Raw genomic sequence first — 19852 nt, forward strand, 5'->3', positions numbered from 1 at the left:
GTAGGGCCAAGTGTGTGGGGGCGAAACCAGAAAGATCTCTCGGGAGAGTAATCTCCCTAAAAAATAAGAGTAAGCTTCAGAAATAGGTACATGAATAAAGTGACGTAGAAAAGTGTACTGGTGATAATGGTATACTAATCAGATGCAATCATACGTCTAGTGAGACATCAAGGTATAGGGCTTCAGATTTGTAATGAGACAGTAACTGTAATGAAGTATATGAACTAATGTCAGTCCTATTGTAAGGGGTACATATAGTGTAAGAGAAAAAAAACCTTTTCAGGTTCGTTTCCATGAACATCAGGACTCAGTGTGACAAGTGCCTGGACCTGAAGAGGAGCCCATGAGCGAGGAGGGCTATACCAAATATTATCTATTGGATGAGGGTAATTTAATACCGGTCCAGTCTTAGATTAAATGAGAGGCAATTAGTGAGGTCAGGGGCTCCTTGAGAGCCGCAGTCATTAAAAACCTATGGGAGTTCCTCTGATACAATCATACTTCTGGACAGGACTAGGTTCCCCCTTATGGTTGTCATCCAGCTTTTCCAGGAACAGATATGACTAACAAGAATACGACATGAGATCATATATGTCCCTGTATTTATATTGCAGACGTGCCTTGTTGTTTCCTTTTCTAGAGAACATCATACGTCATGTCTATGAACCTGGAAGAGAAGCTGAAGCGCCGAGTCAGGACCCCTCAACAAGACATTTCCAATCATAAACTTTCTGGTACAGAGAACCAGGTCGTAACTGGGAATAAATTAAAAAAGAAAAGGAAATTCACCAATTTCAATGTCATGTACATGGGCAGCAGCGATGCAGAAGGGACACCGAAGAGGGCAAAGTATGAGCAACACAGTGAAACAGAATCTGTCCCACCAGTCTCCAAGAGAAAAAAGAAGGGTAAGTATGACATCCCATAAGACTGCATATCATTACATGACTTGGACTCATTGACCAGTCATATGGACTGGACCAGCTTCATGGAATACTGGGTCAGAACCAGCATGGCTCTTGTTTCTCTCCCAGATTTCCACAACACCCCTGCTACTACATGTCTAATGCAGTGTTCTTCCGCAGTCCATTCTAAATAGTTTGCATATTTTAGCAATGAAAACATTTGTAGATCTGCTCATTTTCTTTCCAGGAGATGTCTACATTGAGGAACAGACAGACCAAGAAATTTATGGGAAGAAGAAGAAAAAGAAAGCCAAAGAAGAATCCCATCAAGAGGCTGAGGACACAAGAGTAGATGAAAAAATAAAAAAATCCCATAAGCCCAAAGAGTCCAAGAGTGGTGGCAGTAGATTTTTTCCAGATAGGAAAATTGCAGAGTTAGATGGTCGATCAAGAAAGAAAAAGATGAAACAGAAGAAAGATCACGGAGAACATCCTTTAGACAATAGTTTAGAGGAGAAATTGTTGACTATCGACAACCACTCTGCCGACGAGAATAAGAAAACTAAAAAGAAGGATGGCGGAGAGGAAAGCCATAGTCAGCGTGGTTTCACCAAAATAAGGCATCAAGGTGGTTTTGAGACCACAGAGGATGTGAATGAAAGTGAAGACCAAGCTGAAGATGGTTCAGTGCAAGAATTGCTGATTTCTGAGACCCAACATACAAGGAAGAAGAAAAAGAGAAAGGATTGTGGTGGGCTCCAGGAAGATGCTTTCGGTGAGGAACATTTCTCCCAACTAAAGAGGCCATATGGTTCTGAGACCTTAGAGCAAATGGAAGGTATAAACCATAATGAAAAAACAGTAAAGAAGAGAAGAAACAAGCTTGATCATCACCAAGCGACTGATGACATTGCAGTGGATGCCTCGTCCCCCATGAAAAAAAAGAAGAAATCGAAGAAAGATAGCAGGGAACCTCATCAGGAGACTGATCTTATTGCAGATGATATGTCCTCCTCTGTTGGCCTGCAGAGTGAGGAACCTTTATTTAATGAATTCTCTGTTACAGAAGATGGTGTGAGTCGAAAGAAAAAAAAGAAATCTAAGAAAGATCTTGTGAATCATCCCAAGGAAGAATTAATGGAGGAATCAATGACTACCAGCACTGCAGATGTAAACAAGAAGATGGAGCGGAATGATGGTGGAGGCATACAGGAAGATGGTTTCATTGAGGGATTTGTCTCCCCAAGAAAGTCTTCAGATTACCCAGAGCAAGTGGTCAAAAATACAGACCAGGTAGAAAAACACATGAAAAAAAAGAAAAAACAAAGAAAGGATGAATCAGACTGGGAGGTTGGTGACATCGCAACGGATGATGAGACCTCTTGTATTGGTTTTCATCAAGACATTCCTGAAGAGATCAAAAAAGTCCAAAAAGTTAAAGAACCAAAGAGTCTAGGTTTAGCTGAAGAGTCATTATATAGTGAACCTGTAAATCTAATCGATAGATCAAGTGTGAAGAAGAAGAAAAAATCTAAGAAAGATTATCTATTAGATGATTGCTTAGTGGAAGAATCGACTCTTACTGCCCAACATATAAGTGAGAAGAAGACAAAGCAGGAACATGGTGGAGATGAAAGCCAAATGCAACATAGACAAGGAGGCCAAAGTGTGGACCAGGCTGAGGTTCATCGTAAGAAAAAGAAGAAGAAACATGGTGGGGAACGTCTCTTAGGCGATGGATTAACAGAGGACTTGTGCAGTGTGGATGCTCAAGATACAAAGAAGAAAACAAAGCCGACAAATGATGGAGATGAAGGCCATAGGAAACATAGTTTTACTGCAACCACAGAGCCAGTAGCAGAGTGTGTAGACAAGGCTGAAGTACACATGATAAAAAAGAAGCCGAAGAAAGATCGCAAGGAACCACACCAGGAGACTGATCTTAAAACGGATGATGTGTCCTCCTCTGTTGGCCTCCACTGTGAGGAACCTTCAATTAATGAATTCTCTGGTACAGAAGATTGTGTGAGTCGGAAGAAAAAGAAGAAATCTACAAAACGTAACAAGGATCGTCTTTTTGAAGATAGTGTAGTAGAGGAATCGTCGACTCCCTGTGTCCAACGTGCAAGTGACAAGAGAGCAAAGTGGAAGGATGGTGGACACGAAAGCCATAGGCACCATGGATTCACTGAAGAATTTGGCACAAAAAAAAAGCATCAAAGTGGTTCTGGAAAAAAAGAGCAAAGGGATGAAAATGAAGAGGTGGAAAAACCTATCAAGAAGAAGAAGAAGAAACAGAAGGATGAACCTCCCCAAGAGGTTGATGACATGACAGCGGATGAAGCGTCCTTCGCAATTGGCCTCTGCAGAGGGGAACCTTCAAGTAGCGAGTTCACTGGCACAGAAGATACGTTGAGGCGTTTAATAAAGGAAAAGTCTAATAGTCATCACTGGGAACGTTTTTTGGGTAACAGTTTAGTAGAAGTAGATACAGAACCAAGTCACAGGCCTCAATCTTCTGCTTCCCCACACGCTGGCCCGAATCCGGCTACACGAGACAAACAGCAGGCCACACAAAATGAAGGGGAGAAGAGGTAAGTGATTTTAGAAGACCCTTGTACAATGCCGGCAAAAAAGAAATCTTTACACTTGCGAGGCAAAAAAACCTTAAAATGTAAAATCCGCTTCATGATTTCACTTCTTAAAAGTACAGACAATGGGGGAGATAATCAAAAACTGTCTAATAGCAAAACTGGCTTGGTAATATGTGAATACTAATTAATGCTAATTAATGACGAACTACTAGCTAACAAAATATCCACAAAAAAACACTTGAATGTGAAGATTTTGTGGTTTTGTTGAACTTGTAAAAAAAATTTTTGCCGGCACTATACACTCATTTATGTTGATAATTTTTCTGTCCAGGCTACAATGGAAATTAAGACTCCATACACTGATTTTCTGCTGGAGCTTCTAGACTGCAGCCGATGTAAGCAAAGCAGTGCTGCAGTGTAAAGCATGGGCAGTAGCAGAGACAGGAGTTCAAAGAAATCCTTTTGCTGTTTAATAACCGGAAGAGTACCCTAATTTACCATGAATGTTTTCACAGGTCGGCCACCTTAGAAACGGACCCAAAAAGAAGAAGAAAAAGTATTCCCGAAGCTGTACGGGAACAGGATGTAGCTCTGCTTCAGGAGTATCTTCCTAGAATGAATAAGCCAAATGCACTCAAATATTTGTGCTGCTCAGAGCTAGAGAGAGTCAAAGCTGCAAAAAGAAGCGGTAGGTGGAGTTATTGGTTGCGGTCTACTAGCCGGAGCAAAAAGATGTTGCAAAGAGCGTGATGTCCGGGAAATCCACGGCCACTATCAAAGACCCATTACTTATTTGTTTTATTTTTTTCATAGACAGAATGGTATGAGCACTTATGGTGGGGTAAGCTGTGGTTTTCACTGCTGTCATTCATAACCATTCAAGACTTTTTAATCCCTTTTTACTGTACTATTTTGTATAATTTTCTGAGAGCCATAACCTTGTTCACTTTTTCATTTACTGAGCTCAATGAAGCTTGTTTTTTTTTTCCATAGCAAGCTGTCATATTTATTGATACTATTTTGTAATACGTGCAACTTTTTGATCACTTTTTGTTTATTATTTGTAATGTGGGATGATCAAAAACAGCCATTTTGGCATTACTGCGTTTTTGTTTATACATTTTTCCTTCGCAGTGTTTATTGTACATGATAAATTATTATGCATGCTGCGTTATTAATTATCTTGTACAGTAAGCATTATGTATACCTCGTTACGGATAGCAAAAATGTATTTTTAATTATTTATTTTTTTCAAAAAAGCTTAAACCTGTTAAAGTATTTTTATTGGGATTTGGTGGTGGATGCCATGGGTTTTTTTTTTTTTTTTTACACTTATTAGTCCTGCAAGCGAATTTTGACATGCAATCTTAGGATCACATAGTGAATACACTGCACTACTTGCGAAGTGCAGTGTAGTAACCTATCTTGTGAGCGTTTTCATTGGTTGTTCATTAGTCCCTGTCTCCAGCTGGACATAACTGGCTGTAGAAGTAGGGATGTCAAACTCAAATACACAGAGGGACAAAATTGAAAACTTGGAGAAAATTGTGGGCCAACCTTGATATTTATCTAAAAAAAAAATTCTTCCATTGATGATGTTTTTCCTTATCAAATATAACGATGAACCCTTTCATATAGAAACAAACTTAAGACCTTCTGATTCATGACTGTTCATGGCAGCAGCATTGTTGCACTGCCGAACCAAACTGCGCTGCTAATGATGCAGTATGGTGCATGTTTGCCTCTATAGCATCTGAAGTGCAGCTGTACTGAAGCTGATGGTGCACTCCAGTTCACCTCAGGAATGTGCTTACAAGCTCAATAGAGAAGAGAGCTTGTAAATACTACGCTTGTCCAGCCAGCACTGCTAGAAAGATCCACATGGCCACAAGCAGATGCAAAAAAAAGTAAAGATTTGGGAATAATTGGAGACATATTTTAATAGAAGAATTGCCCTAACAAAGTAATTTTCCTCCTATTTAAGCCTCTATATTTCCCTTTCATTGCCCCATAAAATGAGTGCCCCCCCCCCCCCCCCCTAAACACAGTATGATACTCCCACAGTGAATTCCTCCACATGTATGTTATGATGTATTCCCCCTCGGCAAAGTATGGTGACCCCAACACACTATGATACCCCAACTGTGATCCCCGCATGGCCGTCCATGCAGTATAATGGGCCCCACATAGTCATCCATTCAGTATAATTGGCACCAAATAGTAGTCCATGCAATATAATCAGCCCCACATAGACATCCATGCAGTATTAAAAAAAATAAATACTCAACTCTCTTCATTCCCCCACTGCTCCAGCCTCTGCAGTGAGCGCTTCTTCACTTGTCGGAATAGTGACCACAAAATAGTGTCGTAATAGCGCCCTCTCTGCTAAGACGTCAAAGCAGACGAAGAATGTTGGGGTAGGGACCGGACAGCTTACCTCTTCCATCACTGCTTTCAACTGTGTGGGCATCCAGAATGCCTACACAGTTGAAAGTGCGATGATGGGTGAAGGGGCCAAATATTACCCTGCGAGCCACAGATTGACATGTATGGTAGACCTGGATGCCATTGTTGAGTTTCCAGTTGCCTTAACAACCCGTAGAAGTGCAACTGTGTTAAACAGCCATCATTCTTTGTTTCTCTCCTGCACACTCCCTGCCCTCCACTTTGCCAATCTTTGTTCCAATGAACTGAAAATAAAGGATTTATGAATCACATGCTTCATTTGTCTACATTGTGGACTAAATGTGCTCAATGTGTGCACTGCTAAATGGAATACCCTTTAAAATAATCTCCGCTGACGTCTAGTTACATTTACATAGCAGTCAGAACACGCCTTTTAAATGTCGCCATTTGTTCTTTTTTTTCTTAGGAACTATGTATCGCAGTGGACAGTTTACTCTAGAAGAAGACGAGATCATCAGAAAGAATGCACAAGAATTTGCTTCGCGGTTTGGATTACAATCTCCACAGACGCTTTTCCATCCTTATTTGTTTCCAGACATCAAGGGCACTGTGTTGCAGCTGAAAAGAAAATATCGATTTCGAACAAGACTTGGTAAAGAGAAAAAATTAGTAGAATATAACTACTATAACACTGCCTCCTATGTGCAAGAATATACTATAATACTTCCCCATGTACAAGAATATAAACACTATAATACTGCCCCTATGTACAAGAATATAACTACTATAATAATGCCCCCTATGTACAAGAATATAACTACTATAATACTGCCTCCTATGTACAAGAATATAACTACTATAATACTGCCCCCTATGTCCAAGAACATAACTACTATATTACTGCCCCCTATGTACAAAAATATAACTACTACTAGATGGTAGCCCGATTCTAACGCATCGGGTATTCTAGAATATGTATGTAGTTTATTTATGAAGATTTTAGAATAATACATTGAATACACAGGATTCGGCCGGCAGGGGCGTGACCAATTAGCGAAGCGTGGTTCAAATCCCGCGCCAATTCGCGGCCGGACTGCACCTGTCGCTGATTGTTCGCGGCCGGCCACGTAGTATATAGCACAGCCACGTAGTATATTGCACAGCCACGTAGTGTATTGCTCAGCCCACGTAGTGTATTGCTCAGCCCACGTAGTGTATTGCCCAGCCCACGTAGTATATTGCACAGCCAGGCAGTGTATTGCACAGTCCACGTAGTATATTGCCCAGCCCATGTAGTATATTGCCCTGTCCACATAGTATATTGCACAGCCACGTAGTATATTGCACAGCCCACATAGTATATTGCCCAGCCCACGTAGTATATTGCACAGCCCACGTAGAATATTACACAGCCCACGTAATATGTTGCACAGCCCACGTAGTATAATGCACAGCCCACGTAGTATATTGCACAGCCCACGTAGTATATTGCACAGCCCACGTAGTGTATTGCTCAGCCCACGTAGTATATTGCCCAGCCCACGTAGTATATTGCACAGCCAGGCAGTGTATTGCACAGTCCACGTAGTATATTGCCCAGCCCATGTAGTATATTGCACAGCCACGTAGTATATTGCCCAGCCCACGTAGTATATTGCACAGCCCACGTAGAATATTACACAGCCCACGTAATATGTTGCACAGCCCACGTAGTATAATGCACAGCCCACGCAGTATATTGCACAGCCCACGTAGTATATTGCACAGCCCACGTAGTATATTACACAGCCCATGTAATATGTTGCACAGCCCACATAGTATATTGCACAGCCCACGTAGTATATTGCACAGCCCACGTAGTATATTGCACGGCCCACGTAGTATATTGCACGGCCCACGTAGTATATTGCACGGCCCACGTAGTATATTGCACGGCCCACGTAGTATGTTGCACGGCCCACGTAGTATGTTGCACGGCCCACGTAGTATGTTGCACGGCCCACGTAGTATATAGCACAGTCACGCAGTATATTGCACAGCCCACGTAGTATATAGCAATGTGGGCATCATATCCCTGTTAAAAAAAAAAAAGAATTAATATAAAAAATAGTTCTATACCCACCTTCCGTTGGCCCCCGGATCCAAGCGAGGCCTTTACCGATTCTCCTTGCGACGCTCTGGTCCCAAGAGTACATTGCGGTCTCGCGAGATGATGACGTAGCGGTCTCGCGAGATCGCAATGCATGGAGCGGTCACCAGAGCGTCGCGAGGAGCGGGAAAGGCCTGTTCCTGTGATGGGGGGCCGACGGACGGTGAGTAGATAACTATTTTTTATTTTTTTAAATTTTTTTTAACATTAGATCTTTTTACTATTGATGCTGCATAGGCAGCATCAATAGTAAAAAGTTGGTCACACAGGGTTAATAGCAGCGTTAACGGACTGCGTTACACCGCGGCATAACGTGGTCCGTTAACGCTGCCATTAACCCTGTGTGAGATCTGACTGGAGGGGAGTATGGAGCGGGCGCTGGCGGCTGGGTAGTAGGGAGGGACTAATTCTCTGCCGGACTGTGCCCGTCGCTGATTGGTCGGGGCCTGGCGACCGCGACCAGTCAGCGACGCGGGATTTCCGGGACAGACAGACGGAAGTGACCCTTTGACAATTATAACTACTATAATACTGCCCCATGTACAAGAATATATCTACTATAATACTGCCCCATGTACAAGAATATATCTACTATAATACTGCCGACTATGTACAAGAATATAACTACTATAATACTGCCCCCTATGTACAAGAATATAACTACTATAATACCGCCCCCTATGCACAAGAATATAACTACTATAATACTGCCCCTATGTACAAGAATATAACTACTATAATACTGCCCCTATGTACAAGAATATAACTACTATAACACTGCTCCTATGTACAAGAATATAACTACTATAATACTGCCCCCTATGTACAAGAATATAACTACTATAATACCGCCCCCTATGTACAAGAATATAACTACTATAATACTTCCCCCATGTACAAGAATATAACTACTATAATACTTCCCCATGTACAAGAATATAACTACTATAATACTGCCCCTTATGTACAAGAATATAACTACTATAATACTGCTCCTATGTACAACAATATACCTACTATAATACTGCCCCTATGTACAAGAATATACGGTAACTACTATAATACTGCCCCTATGTACAAGAACATAATTACTATAATAATGCTCCTATGTACAAGAATATAACTACTATAATACAGCCCCTATGTACAAGAATATAACTACTATAATACTGCCCCCTATGTACAAGAATGTAACTACTATAATACTGCTCCCTATATACAAGAATATAACTACTATAATACTGCCCCCTATGTACAAGAATATAACTACTATAATTCTGCCTCCTATGTACAAGAATATAACTACTATAATACTGCCCCCTATGTACAAGAATACATCTACTAGCAGGCCCGTGCAAAATTTTCGCACATTGGTCTTCGGGTGCGCAGGCAATTTCCGAAAAAGCAAGCTGGTCAAATGTAAATGTATTTAATGACATGATGAACACAGAGAGGTATTTATATATGTAGATTGTTAATACAAAAAATTGGTTTGATAAGTAGAGGCCAAAAAATGTCGTGGCAAAATAAAATATCGCTGTTATAAAACCTTAAACACAACATTGGGGGTGATAATGTCAGTCTGAGTGACTTTCTGATTGTAAGTATCGCTTACACAAACGTATATTACTCTGTAGCCTCATTGGGGGACACAGGACCATGGGTGTTATGCTGCTGTCCACTAGGAGGCGACACTATGCATAATCTGAAAAAGATTAACTGTGGCTCCTCCTGTGCAGTATACACCCCTGGACGGCATCAGCCTTCTCCAGTTTTTGCTTAGTGTCGCAAAGGAGGCACACCTAAAGATTTTTACTCCGTTTTACTCCGTTTCCCGCTTTCCGACGGTATTACAGATGAAGAAAAGAGGGTCTTCTGTGAGACCCCCGGCATGGCTCCTTCCTCGGCCCCCTATTATGGGGTGCCCAGTTGAAGTAGAGATGGCTATTCCCCATGCTGCTCCTTCCCCAACCCCTCGGGTGTTGGTTCGAAGTCGAGACCCCCCTCCTTCCCCAATTCCTTTTGGTTTCTGGGTTGAGGTCGAGGCGAGGATAAAGGCCCCTGACGGTGTAACAACAGCACCCTCCCTAATCCCCCTCTGGGGGTATTAGGTTGAGACACCTCAGGTAGGGCCTGTACAGGCAGCATCCTACAGCTCCCAGCAATGGGCCAGCATACTGCGCCTGCATCCAGGGACCCCAGCCCAGCTGCGGGCTCCTGTTGGGGCCGGGGGGAGTGCAGGCAGGCATGGCACATACAGACACAGGGCTCCCAGCGTCCCTGTCTCTGCGGCAGCACCAGCTCTCTACTGCCTCAGGGGGACCCCTCACCGGGCTCCCCCTTCTGCTTATAGCCCCACCGCCATCCTGCCTTCAAATCCGGAGGGGTCCGGTTCAGATCCGACCCCCTCCCGGACTTTCGCGCCGGCCTGGAGCCCTTCTGGGCCTCAGGCATCTAATTTAGGCCCCGGCTTCGGCCTAGCTGAAGCAGCAGCCTCCTCTCCGCCCCCCGGATGACAAATATGACACTCTACAGTGTCATACAAGGGGCGGATTGAGACAGAAAGGGCGGGTTTTTGATAGCCTTGCCGCCTTTTCCAGCTCTCCGCCCCCTTCTCCTCCTCTCTCCTCTGTCTCTGCAGCCATTTTCGGCTGCAGATTAACCCTGCATATCCCGGTCTGCAGGACCAGGACCAGGCAGCCAGTCTCCGGGGGGCACAGGACTGTGGATCTTCGGCGCTGGACCTCGGGGCACACTGGTGGGGTAAGATCACAGCTGGGTTATTTTTACTCAGCTGTGAATCCATATTACCTATAAGGCTCCCCTGTAGGTTCTCTACCCCTGTAAGGTCCATCTGCTGGCAGCACCTCTGCACTTTGTGCACTATGCAGGGCTCAAGGTCCAAGAGAACCAGGCAGATCTGCTATTATGCATTCTGCACAGCCTGCGGGACCGCTCTCTCCAGTAGTAGCACGTACCCGCATTGCCAGAACTGTATATAACCTAATGTGTCACTCGGTGTCTAATGCCACGCCGGAATGGGCTACTCAGTTCTCGCAATCTATGACGCAGTCTATAGATAACCTAACTTCCACATTGCTTCAGGCTCTGCAGGGTCATGCCCCGGCTATGACCGTTACCCAACAACGGGAGAGCTTGACTCAGGAACCAGATGACCCTGGCACATCCACGTCTAGGTCAGGACGCAAGCGGATCCATAGATCAAGTCCATCTGCGTCACCCCATAGCACACGGTCATCCCCCTCTAGGGAGAGACACCGTAGCTCCAGGTCATCTAGACCGTCCCGTTCCAGGGACAGACGATGCAGATCTCCGCAATCACCAACCGGAGAAGGCCTTCTCCCCAGCCCACCCAGCAGGGGACGCCTCAGTGAGATCCCAATCCCTCCTAGCAATACAGCGCTAGTTGAGGACATAATATCTCAGTGATACACAGGATTCGGAAGGCATCTGCGACTCTGACTCGGACCGGACAGAGAAACGGAGGGGTCCCTGATCCCAATCCCTCCTAGCAATACAGCGCTAGTTGAGGACATAATATCGTCCATCCATCGGGTGCTGGACATTTCTGATCCGCCACCAGAGGTCCCAGAACATAAGATTTTCTTTGAAGGACCTCTGAAGCCGCCTAAGGTTTTCTCGAACCACCCAGAGTTTAAGGCGATCCTTAAAAAACAGCTCTACAGCCTGAGAAAAAATTTGCTAATCGCAAATATCTGGGGGCGAGGTACCCCTTCCCACAGAAGGAGGAATGGACAGATCCACCTGAGGTGGATTAAAAGTCTCCAGGCTAGCAGCACAGACCCTCCTTTCACTGCCAGATAGCTCAACCCTCAGGGACGCAGCAGACCGGCAGGTAGAACGCATGGCTCGTTCAATTTTCGAGGCAGCAGGGGCATCCATGGCTCCCGCGTTCGCCTCAGCTTGGGCTGCCAAGGCCATCCTGACCTGGGCAAAGAATTTACAAGCCTTCCAAGCATCCGCTCCTGAATTGTCGGACCAAGCGGTTCAAAATGCAGTTGTAGCAGATTATATGCTCCATGCAGCTCTGGTTTCAGCAAGGGGAGTCGCGGGGATAGCATCAAACGCCATCACGATTAGGCGTATCCTCTGGCTGCGGGAATGGCAAGCGGACACAACCTCAAAGGAGTCCCTCACGCACCTCCCCTACCTCAGTGGGAGTCTTTTCGGTGAACAGTTGGACACTATGATATCCAACGCCACAGGGGGTAAGAGTACTTCTCTTCCCCAACTGAAACCTAAACGCACTTACAAGAAGCGTAACCAAACTCGATTCCGATCCTTTCGGAATTCCTCCAGCTGGTCCGTCTCACGTCCGGTACAAAATCGTATCCGTTCCCCATGCAGGGATAACTCACGATCGACGCAAAGGTCGGACAAGACCTGGCAGTCAAAAGCAGGCCAGTCTAAGCCCAGAGGAGGAAAATCCCAGACTTCTCCTCCTCATGACTCACGGACTCCGGATAACACCACACCAGTAGGCGGCCGACTTTTGTAAAACCGCCAGCCAAGGCTCGAGCCTACCACCAAGCGGTCTCCTCGCTTTGTTAATCTGGAGTCATAGTACCGGTACCCACGTCCGACCGCTTCCGAGGGTTCTACTCCAATCTGTTCGTAGTTCCCAAGAAAGGAGGCAGCGTACGGCCCATACTAGACCTAAAACAGCTCAACAAATATGTACGGGTCCGTCACTTCCGCATGGAGTCCCTTCGGTTCATCTTGCGTCCATGGAGAAGGGAGAATATCTCCCCTTCATAGACATACGTGCATATACCCATTGCACCTGCCCATCAGAGGTTTCTCAGGTTCGCAATAGGCCAGGACCACTACCAATTCGTGGCTCTCCCCTTTGGACTCGCCACGGCTCCCAGAGTCTTCATCAAGATCATGGCAGCAACCATGGACGTCCTGCATTCCAGAGGCATAGTAGTCGTTCCATACCTGGACGACCTACTCATCAAGGCTCCCACCTTTCAAGGAATGCGAGCTCAGCGTCTCAATCACAACCGATACTCTCAGTTGCATGGGCTGGTTAATCAACCTACAAAGTCATCACCAACCCCGAGTCAGTCCCCGACTTTCCTGGGAATGTTATTCAACACTTCCAGGGGTCTAGTGCTCCTTCCCAAGGACAAGGCACTGGCCCTCCGACTAGCAGATGAATAAAAGAGGGTCTCTTGTGAGACTCCAGGCATGGCTCCTTCCTCGGCCCCTTATTATGGGGTGCCCAGTTGAAGTTGAGATGGCTATTCCCCATGCTGCTCCTTCCCCAGTCCCTCGGGTGCTGGTTTGAAGTCGAGATCCTCCCCCCCCCCCCCCCCTTTCCCAATTCCCTTTGGTTTCTGGGTTGAGGTCGAGGCGAGGATAAAGGCCTCTGAAGGTGACAACAGCACCCTCCCTATCCCCCTCTGGGGGTATTAGGTTGAGACACCTCAGGTAGGGCCTGTACAGGCAGCATCCTACAGCTCCCAGCAATGGGCCAGCACACTGCGCCTGCATCCAGGGACCCCAGCCCAGCTGCGGGCTCCTGTTGGGCAAGTGGTCTTCAGCGGAAGCGTCCATGCCCATCAACATCCTGGAAATTTGTGCCATCCTTCTGGCATTGAGGGCTTTCCATCACTTACTGGCCGCCTCTCACATCAGGATACAGTCGGACAATGCCACGGCTGTGGCATATGTGACTCATCAAGGGGGGACCCGCAGTACCCAAGCGATGCGGGAAGTGCCACATATCCTCCGCTGGGCGGAGGACACAGGGTCGGTCCTTTCGGCGGTCCACGCTCCGGGTGTGGACAACTGGGAAGCAGACTTCCTCAGCCGACAAGGAATAGACTCGGGAGAGTGGTCTCTCCATCCCGAAATTTTTCAACAGATCTGTCTCCGTTGGGGGACCCCGGATGTGGACCTAATGGCATCCCATTTCAATGCCAAGGTCTCCAACTTCATTGCCAGAACACACGATCTGCGGTTGCTCGGAGCAGACGCTCTGGTTCAGGACTGGACCCAGTTCCAGCTTCTGTATATTTTTCCACCTCTCCCCCTGATATCCAGAGGGTGAGGAAGATCAAACAAGAGGGAGTTTCAACCATCCTCATTGCACCGGACTGGCCCAGACGCACATGGTACGCCGACATCGTACAACTCACAGCAGATGCCCCCTGGCGTCTCCCCGACCGCCACGATCTTCTATCACAAGGGCCGTTCTACCACCAGAACTCAAGGGCTCTCAACTTGATGGCGTGGCCCTTGAGACCTGGGTTCTAACCCAGGCAGGGATCTCGACAGAGGTCATTGCAACCATGATCAGAGCACGGAAATCAGCCTCTGCCAAGATTTATTACCGTACCTGGAAAGTTTTTCTTTACCTGGTGCGAATCTCGTGGCCAGGTTCCACTCCCTTATTCCCTACCCAAAGTTCTTGGTTTTCTCCAAGCGGGTCTGGAGGCCAGTCTGTCATTGGGCTCGCCTAAAAGCCAGGTGTCAGCCCTCTCAGTGCTTTTTCCAAAAGCGCATTGCTACCAAGCCGCAAGTAAGGCCTTTCCTTCAGGGGGTTTCCCGATTGGTTCCCCCCTACAGACGACCACTAGAAACGTGGGACCTCAACCTGGTCCTGACAGCATTGCAGGAACCACCCTTCGAACCCCTTAAGGAGGTCCCGCTCCGCCTTCTTTCCCAGAAGGTGGTTTCTTTCCTGGTGGCACTCACCTCGCTACGCAAGGTGTCTGAACCGACAGCACTCTCATGCAGACGGCCTTTCCTGGTTTTTTCACCAGGCCAAGGTAGTTCTTCGTACGGTCCCATCCTTCCTTCCGAAGGTTGTGTCAGACTTCCACCTCCATGAGGAAATTTCACTTCCCTCCCTTTGTCCGGTTCCGGTTCATAGAGTGGAGAAGGCTCTGCATACGCTTGACCTTGTCAGGCCTTTGCGTATATACGCGTCTAGGACTGTGTCCTTCCGGAGGTCTGATTCTCCTTTCCTCCTTCCGGAAGGCGGCCACAAGGGTAGGCCGGCTTCCAAAAGCTACTCTTGCCAGGTGGATCAAATCCACCATACAAGAGGCGTACCGCCTTAAGAATCCTACCTCTTCCAGCCGGTATTACGGCACACTCTAGACGGACGGTAGGGGCCTCCTGGGCCATTTGGCACCAGGCTTCGGCACAACAAGTGTGTAAGGCGGCCACTTGGACTAGCTTACACACATTTACTAAACACTACAGGGTTCATACCCAGTCCTCAGCGAGCCTGGGTAGATGTGTCCTGCAGGCGGCGGTGCCCTAAGTGTACGGGCCTGTCTGCACAATATTCGTCCATTGCTTCCCACCCAGGGACTGCTTTAGGACGTCCCATGGTCCTGTGTCCCCCAATGAGGCGACAGAGTAAAGGAGATTTTTGTGTACTCACCGTAAAATCTCTTTCTCTTAGCCTCTAATTGGGGGACACAGCTCCCACCCTGTTGCCCTTTCCGGGCTGTTGTAACTGTTGAGTTCTCATATTGTTTCTTGAGCTCGTACATAGTTGCCTTCTTACAGGCATAATTATGTTATTCATGTTACGTTCCTCCTACTGCGTTGGCACAAAACTGGAGAAGGCTGATGCCGTCCAGGGGTGTATACTGCACAGGAGGAGCCACAGTTAATCTTTTTCAGATTATGCATAGTGTTGCCTCCTAGTGGACAGCAGCATAACACCCATGGTCCTGTGTCCCCCAATTAGAGGCTAAGAGAAAGAGATTTTACGGTGAGTACACAAAAATCTCCTTTTTTGGAGCTTCGCACTGTTGAAAATGCCACGTACAACTGGCCGTGTGAGAATACTGGTTTTGGTAGGAACAGGCCAGTTGTTTGAAGCGTTTGTCCCTGTGCTTTATTAATGGTCATTGCAAATTCCACTTTGCTGGGAATTGCTTTCTGCTCAGGTGAAAAGTTGGATCGGAAGGTGTGAGGTTAATTCGAGGTATGATAACTGTTTGAGCGGAATTAATGACTTTTGCAGTGATTGTGTAATTGCCTAAATTAGTGATGACTAATCTCGCTCCATTGATGAGTCTTTGTTTAGCATAAAGATTTCTTAGCAGCATGATAATCGTATTTTTTTTCCAAGACCAACTTATTAGGGGGTAAGCCGGAAGGGTTTAAGGAATTGAGGAACTCTAAGGGGTACACCTGTTGATGTTGTGGATCCTCACATAGTACAGTATCGCAACTTAGATAAACTTTCGACTCGCCAGGTATCATTTGTGTAACAACGTAATCATTAATTGCTGTATATTCTTCATTTTTTGGACACAAAATTGCAGTTGAATAGAAGTCGGAAACATTTTGTTCATTGATTTGTGTGGCTTTAAGAACAGTGCTAATTGAGCTATGCTAATCGGAGTAACAATGTTTTGGTATTTTGACTGCATCAGGGGCAAAGTCAGTCTGTATTTCTAAATCACCATTACCTAACTTTAGTAACCAGTCAGTGAACATGTATGTGATCATCGTTTGCTCTCATGTTTTGGGTTAATTTCCTAACTTTTACGTTTGGCCATAAAAGAGATCGTTTCACATTTATTTCCACTATGGCTATTCTACTGGCGTGTCGTAGTACAGGTAAGACCTGTCGAAAATCTCCGCCAAACAAAATGATTTTACCCTCCATATGGTAGGCGATTGTTGATGATGTCCTTCAAAAGCCTATCAACAACTGTGAGAGCATCTTTAGGAACCATTGAGACTTTGTCCCAAATAATGAGGTGAATATCCTGGAGTACTTGTGCATCATTGGTGTGTGGTCGCATCGACGATACGGACGTTTCTAAGATGGGGACTGGCAACTTAAATAGGGAATGTGATGTTTGGCCTCCTGGTAGAAGATTTGCAGCAATGCCTGTCCATGTAACTGGCAAGACGACCCTTTGTTCACCTCGTAGTCTATGACATAACGTCTTGTAGAGAAATGTTTTTTCTGATCCTCCAGGTCCATCGATGAAGTAACAGTGGGGAAGTTTTTTCCTGACGGCGTGTAACACCTCATTTGCTATCGCCGCTTGCTCTGCGTTGAGTTGGCTGTACGACTCTTCTCCGTTTTTGCGCTCATTGTCAACGTCGTATGTCTCGCTTGGCTGTTGTACGTAAACTGGCTGTGGCAAATTAAATTGACAGTTTGTGCCGTGTTGTTTGTAAATGTCTTGCAATTGTAGGAGAGCACGGTTGTAGGATTCGTCCCGTGGGTATTGTCTTTGAAAATCTTCTGCTAAGGCCTCTTTCACACTTGCGTCGGGACGGGGCCGTCGCAAACCATCGGCCCGACGTTTCGACGCACGTTGTGAAATCTCGGCACAGCGTGGGCAGCGGATGCAGTTTTTCAACGCATCCGCTGCCCATTCTATAGTCTGGGGAGGAGGGGGCGGAGTTCCGGCTGCGCATGCGCGGTTGGAAATGGCGGATCCGACGTACGAAAAAACGTTTTTTCGTGCCAACGGTCCGCCAAAACGCGACGGATCCAGTGCACGACGGACGTCGCGATCCGTCGGCAATACAAGTCTATGGGCAAAAAACGCATCCTGCGAGCACATTTGCAGCCGGATCCGTTTTTTGCCCCAAACGACGGATTGCGACGGATTACAAAATAGGCTAGTGTGAAAGTAGCCTAAAGGTACCTTCACACTGAACAACTTTCCAACGAGAACGACAGCGATCCATGACGTTGCAGCGTCCTGGATAGCGATATCGTTGTGTTTGACACGCAGCAGCGATCTGGATCCCGCTGTGATATCGTTGGTCGGAGCTAGAAGGCCTTATTTCGTCGTTAGGTCGGTGTGTATCGTCGTGTTTGACAGCAAAAGCAACGATGCCAGCAATGTTTTACAATGGTAACCAGGATAAATATCGGGTTACTAAGCGCAGGGCCGCGCTTAGTAACCCAATATTTACCCTGGTTACCATTGTAAAAGTAAAAAAAAAAAACAGTACATACTCACCTTCTGATGTCTGTCCGGTCACCCCGCTTCCGCACTGCTGCTCAGAGCTTCCTTCACTGAATGTGTCAGTGCCGGCCGTAAAGCCGAACACAGCGGTGACGTCACCGCTGTGCTCTGCCGGCCCTGACACATTCAGTGAAGGAAGCTCTGAGCAGCAGTGCGGACGCCGGGGGACGTGACAGACATCAGAAGTTGAGTATGTACTATTTTTTTTTTTTACTTTTACAATGGTAACCAGGGTAAATATCGGGTTACTAAGCGCGGCCCTGCACTTAGTAACCCGATGTTTACCCTGGTTACCCGGGTGCTGCAGGGGGACTTCGGCATCGTTGAAGACAGTTTCAACGATGCCGAAGTCGTTCCCCTGATCGTTGGTCGCTGGAGAGGGCTGTCTGTGTGACAGCTCCCCAGCGACCTAAACAGCGACGCTGCAGCGATCGGCTCGTTGTCTATATCGCTGCAGCGTCGCTGAGTGTGACGGTACCCTAAGGCGTGTCTGAATGTTTCCCACAACTGAGGTACATTGATTGGTTTAGAGAAAATGCAGATAATTGCAAAAAGGCATCTCAACTGGGACGGCATTTGGTGTTGAGCAGCCTCTTGCAAGCATTCCTTCCATTCTGCATCATTAATCACCAAATGTAATTTTTCTGCCACCTCGTGGAATGTATGTCACAAAGTTCCATCAACAGTGCGTAGGTGTGTGAAGGATTGGGGCCCTTTAACGTGTAATAGTAGTACACGAAGGTAATACCTTTCTATACCTGGTGGGTTGACGGTGTATATGCAACCAAGGCACTTGGTGGTGTTCTTGCGCGTGATCCATTGTCCTTTTGACCAAGTAAAATGTTGGGGAATTTGTTGGTAAAGACACTGGCGGGCCGAGACATTAGTGCGACACAAAGTAAAAAATGCCATGAGCTTTGAGTCTCGTTCAACATTAGCATTAGTTTCCTTGCCAGCTTGAAAGAAAGCCATATATTGTGCTTCTAAATGCACAGGTAGGCGTTCGATGGGATGAGATGGGTAGAAAAGACGATGCTCGTGTATTTGCCACATAGCCTATGGTGGACTTACATATCGACAATTTAAGTAGATGTCAACTTTGTCAACTGTTACTTGTTGTACACCTTCAGAATTAGTTTGCAATCGTAAAGCAGCGCAGTCATGTTACTTATACACGTACTTGTACAAATATTTTACCGACTGTATTGAAGAGCAATGTTCAACGTTGATATGAGCTCAGTGTTTTTTACTCGAGTATCTACTGTACAGTACTATCCACCGATTATCAATTTCAGTCTTGTTTGTTTCAACTGTCATTGTAACTCCATTATCCCGTCTTCTGTATATAGGGTATCCATTCACATTTAAATTAGTCTCATTCTGAAATGGTTTTGGGTAATTTTTACTACATTGTCCATCTTTCATGCAGGGACTGTTTGGATTTAGAGTTCCGCAAGGCCCATTGTTGAATAATTGAATAAAGTTCCTTTTCTTTGTTTTTATCTGGATTTTCGGCACAAATTAATGAATCAATATCGTCAATAGTACACAGTTTATCAATGTATGAGTAGGATATGAGCATGAGGTAGGCTCCTTTTTTGAAATTCAATATCAGAAACGTACGCAAGAAATACCCCAAGTACATGTTTTTTCAAAATATCATCCATTAGCGCTTGTAATTTTAAATGGAAAACTCTGGAAACTGTCTGGCCTATGGTTAACCTTTTCGTATGGATTTAATTGAGAGATGATTTCACTCCACTTCGTATTGCAGGTGAAAGTGAT

General features: G+C 45.9%; 1 protein-coding gene across 1 annotated transcript in view; it reads left to right on the forward strand.

Moving 5' to 3' along the window:
- The window catches only part of TTF1 (transcription termination factor 1), a 102906-nt gene that overhangs the window by 2157 nt on the left and 80897 nt on the right, over positions 1-19852 (forward strand). The window contains exons 2-5 of the mRNA XM_077284675.1: positions 641-908; positions 1153-3499; positions 4015-4187; positions 6372-6557. Of these exons, the coding sequence (XP_077140790.1) occupies positions 656-908; positions 1153-3499; positions 4015-4187; positions 6372-6557 (2959 nt within the window). The 5' untranslated portion in view covers positions 641-655. The remainder of the gene's footprint in view (positions 1-640; positions 909-1152; positions 3500-4014; positions 4188-6371; positions 6558-19852) is intronic.

The sequence above is a fragment of the Ranitomeya variabilis genome, chromosome 2, assembly GCF_051348905.1.
Source record: "Ranitomeya variabilis isolate aRanVar5 chromosome 2, aRanVar5.hap1, whole genome shotgun sequence".
In the NCBI taxonomy this organism is placed as follows: domain Eukaryota; kingdom Metazoa; phylum Chordata; class Amphibia; order Anura; family Dendrobatidae; genus Ranitomeya; species Ranitomeya variabilis.